This window comes from Acomys minous, assembly GCF_964271855.1.
Source record: "Acomys minous genome assembly, chromosome: 4".
NCBI lineage: Eukaryota > Metazoa > Chordata > Mammalia > Rodentia > Muridae > Acomys > Acomys minous.
The window spans coordinates 112,469,496-112,485,514 of record NC_140486.1 but is presented as its reverse complement, the minus strand read 5'-3'; the positions used below and the strand labels follow the sequence as shown (position 1 = coordinate 112,485,514).

General features: G+C 44.1%; 1 protein-coding gene across 3 annotated transcripts in view; it reads right to left on the bottom strand.

Moving 5' to 3' along the window:
• The window catches only part of TRPM8 (transient receptor potential cation channel subfamily M member 8), a 107,457-nt gene that overhangs the window by 49,793 nt on the left and 41,645 nt on the right, over positions 1–16,019 (bottom strand). For all 3 annotated transcript variants that reach the window (XM_084779685.1, XM_084779687.1, XM_084779686.1), the window contains 7 exons: positions 15,034–15,107; positions 12,007–12,163; positions 11,000–11,177; positions 8,162–8,334; positions 6,043–6,217; positions 5,057–5,124; positions 557–754 (listed from right to left, as the gene is read on the bottom strand). In XM_084779685.1, coding sequence (XP_084635811.1) covers positions 557–754; positions 5,057–5,124; positions 6,043–6,217; positions 8,162–8,334; positions 11,000–11,177; positions 12,007–12,163; positions 15,034–15,107 — 1,023 coding nt within the window. The remainder of the gene's footprint in view (positions 1–556; positions 755–5,056; positions 5,125–6,042; positions 6,218–8,161; positions 8,335–10,999; positions 11,178–12,006; positions 12,164–15,033; positions 15,108–16,019) is intronic.

The window sequence follows — 16,019 nt, the reverse complement described above, 5'->3', positions numbered from 1 at the left end:
GTGAACAGCAGCCATGAAATAAAGAAAGGGAGGAACGTATAACAGTAACATGCCCAGATGTTTTCATAAGATTATCAGCCAGAAGTTTAAGTGTTCATCTATGCAGACTTTGCTCAGAAATCCATTAGGAAAGATGAGAGATTCCAAAGCTACCATAGGCCAGGAGGTAGATGGCAGTTCTTCCACAGTGATGACTTAAGTAGATGTAGACTCTAGATAGTTAGCACTGCCAGGGTCATCCTCCCTAGCTGTGACAAATACCAAACACGGAAACATGTGTTGGCATTGTGGCACAGGAGAAAGACGAGCTTTGCAAAGGGTTTGAGCTGAAGCCCTGTGTCATATCTCTTAAGAACAGATCATTGGAGAGTCACTCAACTTAATCCAAATTTCATTTTCCAGAAAGATGCCTACTATGGACCAGAGAACAGTTTTAATTCATGAAGGAGAAAACAAACACTCAGCATTGCTAGTAGAATCAAGAACAAAAGACACAGTCCATGCCAGGAACCTGCCGTTCCCATACACAGCCTCTGGCATCTTTTCCCAAACTCACCCATTTGATCCAGCTCTCAACCTCCTCTTCAGGTAGCCGGGACACAGTGCGTGGTAAAAATCGCACTAGCTTCTCTTTGACCATAGAAGAGGTCAAAACATCCTCCGCCTCCACCAGGCTGGCAATCACATCGGCAATCTGGCCCGAGCCTTCCACCACCACACAGGGGATCTTGCTCTTGATGGAGGTGTTGATGGCCTAGGAGAGGAATTAAAAGTCAGACAGATAGAGGGGACCACCATCATCAAGACAATCCAGCTGAAGCCAAGGTTCTAAATCAAGGGGCTGAACAAGATGCTATGATAAGTCTTACCGTTTTTCCATTTGAAGCTTTTATTTACAATAAAAATCAAACCAACTGCAGTGGCTTTATGAATGGGAAAAGTGAGCCAGTCATTTGACAGGCTAAGAAAGTGATAAGTTCCATAAAAAGAACATCTGTCATAGTTTATGCCTTCCATAAAGAGGTGCTTTGAAAATATCCTTATATACAAAATTGACCATTCCAAATACTGGTGTGGTACTTATGTGACAACTGTGAAAACTTGATTCAACACAACTGTATTTGATAACTTAACTAAAAGAAGTTTTTGATGCCCTGAAAGTACTTTAAAAGCAGTTAACCATGTATTTTATGTATTGACTTCTTCGTTCCCCACTTCACTTGTTGCGAGAAAGTAAAATAGACTAAAATAGACTTACTTTCTGGATAAGCACTTCTCACACCAATGGTTTGTTTTTCAAGAACTTCAGAAGTTGGAAGAGGGGACTCAGACTTTTCATCACTTGACCTCAAGATCAAGGGATTAATCTACACATGGGCACAGAAAACCCTGCAAGTCCCCTTCTTGCCAGATCGACTGTTTCCTATAGAGAAGACACAGCCCTCAGGCCCACAGCATGGAGCTCCGATGGGTCTGAGGGAACAGGCTGGGCATCTGTCCACATGGCTCAGAATCTACACTCAAGATGAATATAAGGGCCAGCTCTAGGTGGCAGCTAAAATGTGTGGGGCCAAGTATTAGTTCTGTGTTAGTCTTCTGATCTCCTCACCCCACTTCTGAGGGATGGATACAAGCTGGGCAGATCTTTGTAGATAATGCTGTGGAGACATCCTCCTTTATGTTGCGCCAGCTCCCTCATCTTCCTCTCCTCCTTAGACAAGAAATCTCTTTTTCCAAGTTTTAAGTTTCAAAGAAAGAGAAGTCATGTAGCCATCTCCCAATTCATCTCGCTCCGCCTCTCTTCTCTGCCACCACTCTCTGCTCCCTCTTTATTTTTTCTCATTTATTTTAGGTCTTTGGTAATGTCATACAATGCATTTTGATTATGGTCACTCCCTTCCACCAGCTCCTCCCAAGTCATTCCCTGTTTCTCTATCCAACCAATAAAGGAGCAACAAAGGCCCTAGAATATACCACAGGGGCAGGAATGGATTACTTTTGGTGGGAGTTGTTGGATGTTACATTTCACAGACCCCCAGATACTACAGGGTATTGTCCTTGACAGTAAGAGCAAATTGCTAATGACACCACCCACATGAGTCATAAAACATGGAGAAATCAAGCTAATACTAACCGGGAAGCTTCGTCTCTACTGACTAGCATTCATAGTGCAGGGAAGTGCCATGCACACTACCAGAGTGGAACAGACATCATCAGTCTTACCAGATGTGGCTTCTGTGAGCTACAATAGCAACTGGCCTGGCAAGACACGCCCACAGGTACAATAGAGGCATGGATGTCATGGGAGTAACCAATCACTTCTGATTGGATTTGGGGCCCAGTCCAGAAGATAAAACCCACATCCAGAATTGTTAATGGGCTCAGGAGAACCTATGACTGTCACTCTGATGAATGGGCATAGCATTAAACTGACTTATCGCTACAACCATAGATTAGTGCATCTGTCCACCATTATTGGAGAAGCTTCTTTTTACGGTAGACTAACATAGAGACTTGCAACAGTGCAGAGTGCAGAGAATGGGAGACTATAGAATGCTCAGAGGCCCTAAGTGGGACATCTATTTCACACCCCTCCATCCACCTCCTCTTTATATGGCTGCCCTTTCAGCATTTGTCTGGTGATTATTTCACATTGAAAAAAAAATGGTCAATTTTAATTGCTCCCTGAAATTTTCTTTTAAAACATCTTTCTTTGAAAAACTCCTGAGTGGCTTTTCCCCCCACAGTGATCTTGAATAAATAAATGAAAGGTCATCGCTCCATAAAAGAATAGACAGTGAGTGTTCGTCTATGATTCCAAGTAACTTTGTCATCGATGACTTAGAACCCCGCTGAAGTGCTCTGGTCACTGGGCAGAGAAGGTGACCATGTGCACGTCTGCTTACTCTTACCTCAATTTTAACCTGAAGCCAGGAGAGGGGAGTTGGACATAGAAATAATCAAGATAAGAGTTTAACATGATTTTCTTATAAGATCTTATTCCTATATCAACAACAACAACTCTGGAGGGTGATGTAGCCAAACACTAACTACAGTGAAGTCACACTGATGCTATTTCTAAAGAGTCCAGGGGCCTGAATTCAGGTGCAACAGCAACATCAGAGCCTATAGAATGGGTGGGAAGGTGGAGTCCATGACCAGATACTCAGTGCTGCAGGTGCAGAACCATGCAAGAGCCCTGTGTTGGCAGCATCACTCAGGTGTGAGGGTCCTGCACATGGAGTCCAGGATCCCTGGAAGTTATCCATGCCACTCTAAATGCACCTCCCTAAGCTTCTCAGCTGAGGAGCAACCCGTGTCTAGCAAAGGACCAGTACATGGCGGGAAAATATTCCTACTTACTTCAGTAAAGAGCCTAGGCTGTATAGAAGGCAAAGTCAAGAAAGTTCATGAACATAGCTTTCAAGAATTGGGGATGTCACAAATCTGTGACGGTGGCAGGAAAAAGAAGGAACTGTAATTAAAACGTAAAACACAGAAAAGCTATCCAGGGAAACTATAACAAAAAAATCTGACTAGGGACTTGAAGGAGCCTCCAAACACAAGAAGTGTCTTAATACTTAAATACATATGGCCAGGAAAAAGTCTCTCCAGAACATAATACAGCTTAAATACCAAGACCACAAAGAAGCAATGTCTAAAATTGCAGAGAAAAGCGCCAACTCCCGAAGGCAATCCCATTAGAGAGATCAGACGACTCACCATAAACCCCAAGTCAAGAAAGTAAAGAATGACATACTTCATGCCCTGGAAATATTTTTTTTTAATTGCCAAAAAGATTAGCATACCCAGAAAAGTTATTTTAAAGTTGAAGCAGAAGTTAGAGAGACATGTCTGTCTCTCATCCTGTACTAAAATCAAAGAAAACTGGATTGAAGACCTTACCACACGACCTGAAACTTTGACCTGAGGCAGAAGAACACAGCGGAATGGCTCAAGACATAGATATATGCAAGTGCCTTCTGGGAAAGATCCAGTGGGTCGGGGAAACAGTAGCAAGAACTGAGAAATGGAATGGCATGAAATTAAAATCTTCTTCATAGCAAAGAAAACAGTTAACAGAGTGAAGAGACAGCTCATAGAATGGGAGAGAAGGCTTTGCCGGCTATGTAGCTGGCACGGTATTAAATTAATATCTAGAACCTATAAACTCGAAAAGTTTAACCAAATTAAGCTTGTATTAAATAAACCAAAACTCTAAACTGTAGAGCCAGCAAATGAGCAACTAAATTCAACAGATGGTCCTCAAAAGAAGAAATACAAATGGTGTGTGTGTGTGTGTGTGTGTGTGTGTGTGTGTGTGTGTGTGTGTGTGTATATTTGTGTGTGTGTGTGTGTGTGTGTGTATATTTGTGTGTGTGTGTATGTGTGTGTGTGTGTGTGTGTGTGTGTGTGTGTGTGTGTTGGGAGTGGAGGATTGGGGGTAGGAGACAAAGAGACACATGCTTGGCCATCTCACCACTGTCAGATTGACTACCATCAAGAAATGAAGCAACAAAATGCTGGCAAAGGTGCCAAGGAAAAACAACCCTTATATACTTCTGATTGGAATGTAAATTCCAGTCATTATGGGAATAAATATAGAGGTTCCTCAAAATAAAAATAGGAAAACCATATGACCCAGCATACCACTCCAGTATACAGCCAATGGAATCCAAGTCAGCAGACACTGGAGACAGTGGCACTCCCATGTTCACCATGGTACTGCTCACAGTACTAAGATATGATCACACTAGCTGCCCAATAGATGGATGGATAAGGCGTTGGATATATACACAATAGGGTTTTAGTCAGCCATGAAGGGAGAAGGGACTGTGTGGGATAGAGACTGAAGAAGAAGTGGGGAAAGAGACCAGCGGACTGCATATGAGCAAAGTACAGGATGTCCATGTATGATAAGGTCAAAATGGGACCCATTTTATACACTAACTGCAAATTTAGTTTTAAAAGACCAAATAAACCCAAAGCCTTGAGGGAAATGCATTTATTATGTAATCTTATAGGCAAGTCTTCTGAAAACCAAGCCAGAACTCACTTTCAAAGTCTCTTTTCCACCTCCTTGAGCAAAGCACACAATGGGGATCTTACCACCATAGTTGGAATCTGTAAGACAAAGAACAAAGTCTGCTTTGACTCCATCTTTAGGACTGGGTGTGGCTGAAGGTGGGAGGAGCGACTGTTCTGAGAGCCCATGGCATGGGTAATAACTGCTTGGACTTGACCTTAATCTTGAACTGACAGATCACAAGGAAGGACCATCAAAGTGTGACATGGGTAGGAGTCCCATTTGTAACTGCTTTTTAAGATGCTCAAATGGGCGCTTCACTGGCATTTGTGGATTTGATTAGGCTGAGTTGAAGCTTGCTCTCACTCTCTCCCTCATTTGTATAATCCTGTGCTTTCTTAAGTGGGTGACAAATTTGCATAATGAGGCATTCTCTCAATGGAGCTTAGTGCATCTATAAATAGCTTCCTGATCTACATCTTAGTTGAAGGGAAAACAATTGGGAATATCCTGTGAGTCAGCCTGTCACTGAATCACAAAGCAGGACACCCCTCAGCATGCTGCTCACAGGAAGGGAAGACACCTGTGGCTTATCACACAACATCTTGGACTCAGTTCCCGAAAAACCAACATTTTAGGTGAGTATATGCTGGTAGTCCATGGAAGGAGCCAAACTTAAAGCATCGAATAGCCTTCCAGTTGTGACCCTGGTATGTTGGTTTGCTACCTAACCCTACCTAACTGCATTGCATCTTAAATACATAGTTTTCCACTAAGAGCTTCACTTGTTCCAGATGTCAATAGAAGAAAAGCCATTGGGCTTCCTAAACCAGAGTGTAATAAGTTATCTATCTGTCATGCCTTCAGTGTGCCAAAGGGCACATGTCAGTGACTCCCCAGCAGGGGCAGGGGCGCTCCTGGGATGCTGAAGAATGAGGAGAAATATTAGCTCCTCCTTAGCAAGGAAGCTGATACCACAACAGCGCATGGCTGGCCTCCAGGTCCTAACTGCTGACCTTCACTGGTACGCTCAGAGATGTATTTTTCCAGCTGGTTCCGGAGCTTGGCTTCCACTGTCGGATGTCCATGACATCCGTTGTCCACAAGCAGCAGGTGGGTGTGATTGTTGTCCAGGATGTATAGGGGGTCTCTCTTGAAGTCATCCATGATGTATTGAGCTGAAAAACATCCCTGAAAGGCATGGGGGACACTTGTCTTTGAGATAGAGGGTGACATTGTTATGGCCCTACTAAAGTTAGGGAACGTATGGCAACAAACAGCCTAGGAGAGACCGAACACCAAAAATACTATCTTTGTTATATGTATATAATGCTCTCATGACTCAAAAAATAGAATACTGATTAAAGAATTAGAAAAAAAAACAGACTATGGAAAACAAAATTCTCAGAAATGAATTTAAAGTTCAGTATAGCATAAGTGTTTTAGACAGTGGCCTTGTCTCAGTTTGACTGAGCTCTGTTCTGCCCATCTAATAGGAGTGAGTGCTACGGTGAGCTCAATCAGGCCATATCAGAAGATGTGGCCAACAAGATTATGAACAGTTTTTTCCATACAGAAAACCAAGCACTGTCACCCAGAGAAACCAGAAAGCCCGCCACAATATCCTAAGAGTTTGTTGCGAAACCACATGGCCACCGAAGATTGTCTTCAGAAGCATAAAAGGGGTAAAAACTAGCAGTACAATTTAAGCCTCCAAAAACTACAGAATGAAGACTGTAGGGTGCAAGATGAAAATATAAATTGTACCTAATTCTAAGAGCTGTTAATTGTTGTCATCAAGGTTTGATGTGCGTTTAGTTATTTTCTAGGCATATGTGTGTATAGGTTTCATAATTTCACACTTACAATTATAAGCATCTCCATGCTGCCAAAATATCTTCAGAAATAGTATTTTCCTACCTTCATGGTTATTCTTCATTTTGTGTAGTAATCTGCCTGGACTTCCCTCTTTACTAATGAATATTATTAGATTATAATATTGATAATAAGTATCTAGTCACAAGTATTGCTGGATATTTAGATTCATGTTAATCCTTGGTTATTTCAGAAACGTTTTAATGAGAATATTTGCCCTAAGGGATGAACTTATTAATGTAATTGTTGGGACTTATACTCCTGACATATTTCTAAACAGTTCTCTAGAAAGAACACAGCTTTGATTCCTAGGTTCCTGTGTCCCTTATAAGTCTCAAAAGTGATGACGGAGACAAGAAAGTGAAACATATTTCTTAAAACCACGGCCCTCTTAACATTTACCATCTAAATGTCTAGTGAGCCACAGATGGGAGAAGGTGTGCATTAAATTTAGATTTCTGAACATCTAGCCCAAACCTTCTGAGGAGGACTTGGGAAGTTTCTCACTGTTTCCAAAAACGTCACGCTTGACACATGCGACAGGAGACATCCTATGTCCTAGAACATTCCATACATGATTTGAGGGAAGCCTGCCACTTCTCTAGATCAGTTCTCAAGAAACATTTGGTAGCGTGGGTCTCACAGCCTTCTCCACCCTGGGTTAAGGAGGCAGGACAATACTGGATTTGAATTCCCAAGAATCTGGCACAGCCATGCAGGGCGGTGCTCACAGATGACCTCTTTTGTGGATCATGGTTATAAAAACAATGGGCCCAAATCTAACATGCGCTATCCAGGGAGAGACTTTAATGGCAAGATGCCTCCTTTGTTACTTCATGCTTGGAGTCCCTTAACTATCCCCCACCTCTCTTGGTTTTTAATTGCCAAGGTAAAAAGCTATTCTCATAAAGCAAGGCTTCCCTGTGATCTGGCTCCATCGCAGAGCCCCGGGACTTGGGCCATAGCCCAGTGGTTCTCAACTCATGGGTCACAACCCATGGGTTGGGGATCAAACAACCCTTTCACTGGGGTCACATATAAGATATCCTGCATATCAGATATTTACATTACAGTTCATAACAGTAGCAACATTACAGTTATGAAGTAGCAACAAAAACAAATTTATAGTCGGGGGTGACCACAACATGAGGAGCTGTATTAAAGGGTCACAGCTTTTAGGGAGGTCGAGAACCAGTGTCATAGCCATTGCCCTGGTCTTTCTCCCACATGACCTTGCAGACCTCCCTGGCCCACCCATACCTCGTCATTGCAATTCCTGATGAGGGTGTCCCTGTTGGAGACCATGCCCCATGCCGCTATGCCGATGGCCACGATGTTCTCTTCTGAATTCCTGCTGATGGTGTTATCTCTCACCACCTCACCTATGTACTTCATCAGACCGTAATGAGTGCCTCCAGTAAGAATCCAAGCGCCTGCGGAGGAGGGAGGAGGGACAGAACTTCAGCTAATACTGAGTAAGGTTTTTGTCCCATGTTTCTAGAATCCTAAGGAAACCTTCCCACCATGAGTTCCAGGATGCTATACTGAAAGCCAGAAGAAGAGTCCAGATTAGCAAGGGCTCCTGAGAAGTGCTTACTAAAAAAACACGGGTTCTTGGCTGCATTCTAGTTCTGCATTCTCAACCTCTATAGAAGTCGGACGCGTGAGTTTCCAGTAGAATATTTGCATGAACAGCGAATGCCTGGCCTGAGCCTGTATGAGAGCCGAGCAGTGCATCCACAGACAGCAGTGTGCCCCTCTCTCTCTCCCTCTCTAGCCCTCACACTGGTCAGAACAGAACAGGCCTTCCTAGTCCCAGCAACTTTGCTTTGCTTTACATAACTTTGTATATTTCTATTCAAGGTTTAAGTTTGATGATCTTCTCAATGCCAAGCATTTTGCAGAGTTTTAATGCAATAAATGAAAAAAAAAATACCTACAGGTTTGGGTTGTAGCTGAAACACAGAGTGTTCAACTAGCACATGCCGGAGCATGGGTTCAGTACCCAGCACCAAAACAACAGGCAGAGTATTTAGTATAATGGTGACTATCGTGTGACTTGTCCCACGGGCTGTCCCCATTCTAAAGGCAGTCTCCATCCATCCTTAGGGCAGTCCTCACCTATAAGACATTCTCCACCCCTAGGAAAGTCCCCACCCTGAGAGAAATCACTGTTTTCACTTTCTCAGCTCTAGAAGTGGAAATCTCCAGAGCCCTGGGGCAGCCCTCTGCTCTAGCTGTTAGAAAGTTGCCATCAGTCTCCATTGCCTAATTTTACTGCTGCCCAAAGACAGTGAAGAGCTAGATCATTCATTGGTCACTTCGCACTTCAAAGACCTGACAATCTGTAGATGCACTGTGGTCCTTAGGATGTTCATACCCAGTTCCTCAGGCCAGTTCTCAGTGTTCCAACTTAAAGTAAGCTGCCTGGACATGACCAGCTACAAAGGCTCTGAGTGAGTGTGCTGCTCTTTGCTCTGGCTAACTTAGTGGAGTCTCTCTCTCTCTCTCTCTCTCTCTCTCTCTCTCTCTCTCTCTCTCTCTCTCTCTGTGTGTGTGTGTGTGTGTGTGTGTGTGTGTGTGTGATATGTGAGCACCCCTGCTACAGCACATGTGCAGTTCATGTGGATTCCAGGTATTAAACTCAGATTTTCAGGCTTGACGGCAAGCCTGGACATACACAGGAAAATTCAAATCTAAGATAAAGTGCGTTTCCTCAGTCCTGTCAGCCAGTGCATCTTTGCAAAACAAGTTCCAAGTTCAGATAACCTGAGCTCATTCCTGGGAAAAACGTGAATCAAACCTAAGGTGAGATACAATCTACAGAGCTATTGATGTGTGCTCATTGAAGTGTGATGATGAGCAAAAGCTGAGAACTAATGCTGATGTAAGAAAACCAGAGAGGGGCTAGAGAGATGGCTCAGCTGCTCATCCAAAGGTCCTGAGTTCGATTCCCAGCAACCACATGGTGGCTCACGCCATCTATAATGTAATCTGATGCTCTCTTCTTTCATACAGGCATACATGCAATGGAGTGCTTTTATACATAAATAAATAAATCTTTAAAAAAAAGAAAAGGAAACCATGAGAGGTATGAAAGTTAAGGGAATTTGCAATCCAAATAGAAAATAAATTTCTTACTTAGAAAGCTCATTATTAAAGGGGCACAGTAGACTATGAAACAATAGTATCTGTAAGTGTAAACTGCCCTCGGTTGGAAAATTGCACTGAAATATGTGTAAGGGGACATCCCTCTTCTTAGGGAGACACATGCCAGTGAACTTGGGAGCCATGATGTCTGCAGTCTACTCTCAGATTACTTTGCTCCAAATCCTAATAAAATGAATATTCATAAAACAATAAAAGACAAATATAGAGTGCTAGTCATCAGTAAATCTAGAAGCATGCACATCCATCCATCATGTTACTCTTGAAACATTTCTGTAAGGCTTGGATGTTTTTAAAATGAAAAAGTAAAAAGACAGAAGGTGTTAATATGAAGTCAAGGCCACTGTTACCTAGTCACTAGACAGTGCTCGTAGCCTAGCTTGCAGCCTCGGCTTCCAAAAGTCAGTGATCTCCAAGACTAAAGGTAAATCTAATTAAAGCACCCTTTTTGATCTACTAGAATCTTCTGTGTAAAATTTTATGTGTGTAATCAACTAAATAAAAATACTGGGAGGTATTTTTTCTAATGAAAGCAATACCTTAACCCTGAGTGATAGTTACTCTGTGAATCTGTCACTCAGAGCATCGTGTCTTCCCATACATCTGAGAATTGTATTTATAATAAAATGATAACTACATTTCTCGGTGCTAAAGAGATGGTTCAATCATTATGAATTGTACTGTGGACCTTGGTCCAATACCCAGTATCCAAATGGCAGTTCACAAGGGCCTATATCTCCAGACCCAGGAGGAACCAGTGCCCTCTTCTGGCCTTTGCAGGTGCCTGCACTCATGTGTACCTACCCCACATAGACACACATATAGTTCTAGGAGCCTCTGGATTCTGTGGGAAACTTTGCCGTCTGCACACAAGATACAATGCAGTTTTGGAGAAACTGCCCATGGATATGCCCCTCAATGCCTGCATACCTTTAGACTGTGCAATGTAAATCAGCCGGCTGAAGATCTTGCGCATGCGTGGCTTCAAAGCGAAGTTCTTGGCACCACCAGTCACTGAAATGACCAGGTTGGGTGTTTTGAGGTGCCAGTGCTGGGTCAGCAGTTCATAGAGGGTTTCAGAGTCCGTGTCGCAGGATAAGCGGATATACTGTAGGAAGCAGAATAAAAGCACCAGGATTGTGGGCTCTGTCCCTGGTGTGTTGGGTGGCTGCCTGTCCCTAAGGCACAGGACAGGGTGTCCTAGGCAGGGCTGCCGCCAGAGCCTCACAGGAAAGTGGAAGGAAGATGTGAGGGAGGGAAGGGTGACCCTGAATGGTTCCCCAAGCCAGATGGAGAACCTGCAACTCCACCGGGCCTTTGAGGTATTGGAAGCAGGGTAGGGAAGAGATGATTAAGGGGTCCTCTTCCTGGGTGAGCCAAGGAGGAGACGGGGTAGGGCCTGTGGGGAGACTCACTGACCAATCCTGGGGTAGAGCTCCAGACAGTGGGTGGAGCTGGGTGTGCTCAGGGACTGCCAAGACAGGGCTTGGGGATACATGGGGTCAAGGTCTGAGCGCCAAGCCTTGGACTGAGCTGCCATTGAAGCAGAGAGCACGGACATGCTTGTGGAAGACCAGTTTCTACCTGAAAGACCCTTGTAAAACTCATGGATATGAAGAAATGTCACTGTAGTTGGAGCTACAGTAATCCCCAGGAAAGTTGTCCCAAAATAAAGGCACTACTCACAACATTACTCTGCCATCCTCCAACAGTTAGGCTCAGCCGATGCCACCAGGACCTACGACATGTCTAGACTACAGCTCCAGCCATGATCTCACCCTCAAATGCTGAGTTTTCTAACTGAGCACAATCTAGTCACTGTCTTTGACAACTTCACAACTTGTCTACTCTTTCGATGATTATTGGTAGTCATTACCCATCCCCCCCACCCCGCGCCCCTGGACAACTCAAAGTAACCCAGGTAGACAATTGCTTACCTTGCCTTTCTTCCCCAGAGTCTCAAACTGAATGTCACCAAAGGCGTCCGTCGGAAACTCCTTGGTATGTTTCTTGTAGCTCCACTTCTCATTTTGGTTGATCTGGGTGCCTTCGATGTGCTGGCTCTGGGCGTAGCCACACTGGCAGACACTCTCCCTGAGCAGACAATGTTGGTGAGAAGCAAGAGATTTCCACCTACCTAAGTGGCTTATCCCATCTCAGGATAAACAATGCACCATTAACCTTGGTCAACACCAGATGAAATTCTGCCATCGCCCTTTAGTCCAAGACTATGTCCCTCATCTTGGCTGGTTGTCTAGCTTGGTGTTTTGTTCCCGTCTGATTGCCAGCACGGCTTGCCCTGTGCTGGGAGCAGAGCGAGGTGAAGAACAGAGCCCTGCCCTCACGGAGCTCATTAGCTGGGTAAGAAGCCATGAAGCTGGTGAGGGGTAGAGCTCAGGAATCTAGCAACCATTTAATCAGCTTCTCACATGGGTCCAAGCTAACTCATGGGAGCCCAGGAGTATGCAGGCATTAGTGCCAGCCTCGCCAGATGCCCAGCAAGTGATGCTCTTCTGGATGCACATAATCTCTTCTTACCCCAAGTCCTACTCACTAGGGGAGACATTATCCCCTCTAGGGGCCCAAAGTTCTCCAAAGCCTAGAAACTGCCCTTCTTTACTAGATATTAGCTACTTGGGAGACTTTGGGTTAATAATAGTTTGGGCTAGACAAGGGAGACCAGTAGGGAGTTCTAGTCCCTCCCATTGAAAGTTCAGCAGAATTCAGTGTTAACATATCTGTGAAAATACTAAATATGTTTCTAAAGTCATAAAAACTCAAGCTATAGACTAGATCCTGTACCACCACTACCCCCTGGCAGGATCCGTGCTTCCATTGGCACAGCCCTCAGGGAACTCACTCAGCTTAGCCAAGGAGAAAGAGTCTGCTGGGACTTTGCCAGTTCTGCTGCCATCTCTCTTACTAAGTCCTGGGGGACTTCCGGAGACAGGGCTGCTTTGCTCTGTCACTGCTTCTGCCATCCACTTCTCCTTTGGCACATGTCCACAGCCATCCAAGCTCATGGCAGGGTGGCAGATGCCCCACCTTGTCCTGGCTATGACTGATGACATAATCCTGAGCCCTTTTCCCTGCTAAGGATAGGGGTACATCTTAAATGACCTTTTGACCAAGAGAGCTGTCTGTCTCCTTTACAGGCTAGTATCTCTCCAAGAACTAATATGCATGAATTCCTTAGAAACAGAAAAAGGGGCTCGCTAGAAAAGAATCTGGAGTATTGGCATGTGGAGAAGAGGCAAGAATAGAAGAAAGGAGAGCTGGAAAGGATGGGCGATGCCGCCACCCTAGTCGTCATCCTCAGAACAAAAGTTCCAAATCCCTCAGAGCAGTACTCATCTTTATTGTGGCCATGAACCATGTGTGTCTATTTGGTTTTGTAGCTTAATGAAGAATAATTACAGTTGGTAATTCAGTTCAAAAGATCAGTGCTCATTTGTCACTGCCATGTTGACAGCACTTATGATGCAGAAAGTTTTATGGCAAAGAGCTACCTGCAGACAGTGTACTTCCTGTTTCTGCAATTGTAGACAGTGTGCTTCCTGTTTCTACAATTACAGACGATATACCTCCTGTTTTTACGTAGGACTCAACATGGACAGGAAGTGAGAGCAGAACAGGCCAGACCAGATCTGTGGGATTCCCACTTTGAGAGTGTTAGTGGGTAGGTGCTGGGCTATACAATGTCTCAAAGCAGGAGAAAAGTTCCAGCATCCTCCTCCATGGACCACTCAAGAAACAGACACCCACTAGGGATGGGAGCAAATGTCTGTCTGGGTTTAGCACAAGTGTGGCAAGCCCAGGGTTTCAGCAGTAATCTTTGGCCTGTGTCATCTAGTTTGTCAAGTAATAACAAAATAGGGGTGTCAGTATTTCTTGCCACTTCATGTTGAGGGATATTTGATCACATTGTGAATCCTGATAATGTGAACTGGAAAAGCCTGTGTCTTGTTGTGGTGTGGCTCAGCCCTAGCACACACCTTTAATCCAAGAGCTAAATAAAGTCAAGGATAGGTCAAGAGGTGGAACAAGTGACTAGTCAACAGAGAGTGAACTTAAGTAAACAGAAAGGAAGGGCAGTGGGCTGAAAAGTATGATGAAGGAGAAAGGGCTGTTTTCCTTCTGGGATGTTGGCTGAGTAGGAAAGTCAGCTGGGTGCTTTCTCTGCCTCTTTAAGCTTTCACCCCAGCATCTGGTTCCTGAGTCTTCACTGGTAAAATCGAACAATTGATATTTTGTTCAAAAAACAACTTCATTTGAGTCCCTTGTCTTGTATCGCACCGGATGCCATCCATTCATTTTCTCACCTGCTCACTAACATTATGAAAGACCCCCTGTGTGTTGGGGGTTGTGGGGCCTCTTTTGTAGCCAGCTGACCCCCTAAACACAAGAGACTTGGAGTAGAGAAACACCCAATGAGAAGAGTAGTCCCAAGGACCACAGCTTGGAAGAAGGGACACTCAGATAGCAAAGGAGCATGTGTGTAGCACTGCCTGGAGTGTGTGCAACAGGGAGCATGTGTATAGCGCTGCCTGGAGTGTGTACAACAGGGAGCATGCGTGTAGCACTGCCTGCAGTATTGTGCAACAGGGAGCATGCGTGCAGCACTGCCTGCAGTATTGTGCAACAGGGAGCATGCGTGTAGCACTGCCTGCAGTGTTGTGCAACAGGGTGGACTCCCAGGCTCATGGGAATACTGAAGGGAGTGACATTCTCTCCCAGTGACTTTACCAACTGCTGTGTTGCCAAAGATGAAAGACAACAGGAAATGGCAAAACCAAGGAACAACTACAGGCATGTCAAATCCATCTTAATCACACGCCATCAGGGACGTATAAGATGCAACCGCCTCCAGGAGCAAACTCATGGACATCTGTTCACTGTATTAACAGTCGGTGATGGCCTACTCTGAAACACAGAAGCAAATGTGGAGGAAAGCTGTAGCTTACATGGCCTTGGAGTCTCTGGTAAAGAAGACACATTCTCGTTTTTTAAAATTTGCCTGAATAAAGTTCACCAAATCCTGTGGGGGGAAAAACAGAGTAACATTACTCATTTGTTCTCAGCTCTGCTGGTATTAACGAATACTAGCGATGTCCTAGCCCTCCTTCAAAAGTTGTCATGGCATTCGTTTTGCTTCTTTTGGTGTACTCGGAGTTTATTTTTAATGAGACATAAATTTAAATGTTCAACTAAATGATAATGTTTCCAGAAGTTGTGTAGATGTATCTTGTATATAAATGGCATCATACACACACATACACACACACACACACACACACACACACACACACACACACATACACACTGTTTGCCTTCACAGTTACCCGGATGATAGTTTGGAACTAGAAAAACTACTGACACATATTTCCATCCCTCTTCTGCCTGCTTTTTAAAAAGATGTTTCCCAAAATGCCCTACATTTGTGTTCATTCTACTGTGGGCAAGGAGGTTAAGCACAACTGGGAAGTAGTTGTAACAACCAGCCAAAGCATTTATAAACCAAAGATGTCTCTTATGTTAGCAGAACAAGGCATTTGAAAACAGTACTTTGAAAATACTCATAGCCTCCATAATGAGAGAGCTTGCAATAGGCATGCGTCATAAGTAGGGTGATCAGAATACAAAAGGACTGAAGATCAATAAAAACAAAGCAGATGGCCCAATAGGAAAACATCAAGAGACAGAGAAGATGTGGAAAAAAGGAGGCCACAGGAGAGCATAAATGCATGAAATGCTCAACCGTGAGAAGAAGCCATTTGACATCCACCAAGACAACAAAACTTAAAATGACAGTCAACAGCCACAGGAGATGAGGGGAAAGTGAAGGGCCTCACATTCACAAAGAATGAGAGGGTAAATTGGTACTCCTCAGGACTACTACTCATGAAACCATCTCTCTGAGGACCACGGAAAGAAGAGCACTTTCCCATGA